This window comes from Palaemon carinicauda, chromosome 6 (assembly GCF_036898095.1).
Source record: "Palaemon carinicauda isolate YSFRI2023 chromosome 6, ASM3689809v2, whole genome shotgun sequence".
Classification (NCBI taxonomy): Eukaryota; Metazoa; Arthropoda; class Malacostraca; order Decapoda; family Palaemonidae; genus Palaemon; species Palaemon carinicauda.
This window is the reverse complement of record NC_090730.1, coordinates 75,398,507-75,400,313: the sequence shown is the minus strand read 5'-3', so window position 1 is coordinate 75,400,313 and position 1,807 is coordinate 75,398,507. Positions and strand designations below refer to the sequence as shown.

The following is a 1,807-nucleotide window of genomic DNA, read 5'->3' as shown; positions in this document are numbered from 1 at the left end:
TCCATCCCCTTGTCATAACTCCACTTACTAGAAATATTCATTTCATCAAATGAAATAACGGGAAGTTTTTCAATTTCCGTCATTGTTTCTGATTTTGCCTTCATCAGTGACCGAACCGAATGCAAAATACCCGGCTCACATTTGAGATTTTGCGCTCGTTTATTCAGTGTACTTTTTGATGGCAGAGGAAATCCTCTTTTAGTTCACAAATATGAATAGCATTTGGTGCTCATGCTTCTAGGAGTGAAAGCTAACGATATGTCTTCATCGCTCCATTGACTGACAGACTTATTAGTTATAAGAGATTTTATCTGTGTTGTACTTAGCACAGGTTGAAATAACTTGTTTATTTCAGTTAATGTGAACTTAGGTTCTGTCACTTCCGTTTCCAAACTAACCAGTTTCAGGAGTTCTTGATTGGTCTTTTCCAAATGTTCTATCTTTTTCTTCAGCTTTTTAACTTCCTCTGCTTGTTTAATTCTATTTTGTTCGGAACTTTCTTCAGGCTGTGGAATAACTTCTTGAACAGAGACTTCTGGACCTGGAAAATCTGAATGAGAATTTTCTATTTCACATAGCATTTCCTGGGCTGTCCTCTTCAGTCCTCGCTTTTTGGCTCGTGCACATCTCTCTTCTTCCTTTTCAGATACACATTTACCTGAAAATACAGTGTTGCATTTCAGATTTCATGAAATCGTAACAATTTATAATTTCGGCGTCAATGACCTTACAAGCCAGGACGCCAGAAAACCTCAAATCAATCAATTAAAGAACAAAGAACTTAATATTTTCTATATATTTAATTATCACTTAAAGACAACGGCAGAGGACTTTAATTTGATAGTCTAATGTAATTTACTTTTCGTAATCTAGGTGTCACAGCCAGTAAAATATTTTAGGAAAATAATCGAAGGGAAAAAATTTATCATGCAGGTTTTTGGCAAATTGCTCAACTTGTAACTTACCATTAGGTAAAAAAAGGGATGGAATTGCCTCTTCCTTGAGTGCACGTTGATTTTTTGGTTTTTCAATTCCCAGAAGTCGGTACTTCATATCATCAGCATAGTCTTCTGCTTTAAAATGGACTGAACAAATTAGAGCACCCTTCCAGTTAACATCGTCTGCGCGTTTGCAAGCGTGCATCCATTTCTCCTTCGTATTTTCTTCTTTTGGGAAAGTAAAATAACGAATGCCCATATTAATGGTCTTTTTGCTATTATTATAGCATCCAAATACAGCACAAGTGGAAGGCATGGCTCCTGGAAGTTAATGAACGTGACAGATATCAAATAAGACTACGTCTAGTCAGGTCAAACCTCAGCCACCGTCGCCGATAAATGACGTCACAAAAGCTCCGCCCACATGCGCGTACCTCGCTGATGAGCCGACCTCTCCCATTAAAGGACCTTGAGTCTACCCAGACTCTTCCTTGTAGGGGGCAGGAAGAACTGCCATAGTTTATGATCAGTTAATTGATGTATAACGGTAACATCAAGTGTCTCTAGGTCTAGGAGACCAAATAGGAAATATTTATCTCGAGATAACGGCACTATTAAAAATACACAGATACATTAATGCTCTGGTAAACTTCCATCAGGACGACATGGCTTGAGCCCCAAAAAACGGATTTTGAAGCGAAGCGAAAAATCTATTTTTAGGTGAGGTAGCCATGTCGTCCTGATGGACCCACCCTCTTTTTGACAAAAGGATAATGAATCCTTCCCTATAGTACTGTATCTGCAACACCTACAAAACTACGAAGAATGGCTTGGTGGCGCCTCGTGGTGGCGATTCGGCGCACTATTTA

The 1,807-nt window shown here is 38.8% G+C and overlaps 1 protein-coding gene across 1 annotated transcript; it reads right to left on the bottom strand.

Annotated features, from left to right (window-relative positions):
• Window positions 1-203: 203 nt before the first annotated feature.
• On the bottom strand, window positions 204-1,197 carry LOC137643087 (THAP domain-containing protein 6-like). Its single transcript, XM_068375933.1, has 2 exons — window positions 966-1,197; window positions 204-658 (listed from the first exon to the last, which is right to left on the bottom strand). The coding sequence occupies exons 1-2, from the start codon at window positions 1,195-1,197 to the stop codon at window positions 204-206; spliced, it is 687 nt and encodes a 228-aa protein (XP_068232034.1).
• Window positions 1,198-1,807: the final 610 nt, after the last annotated feature.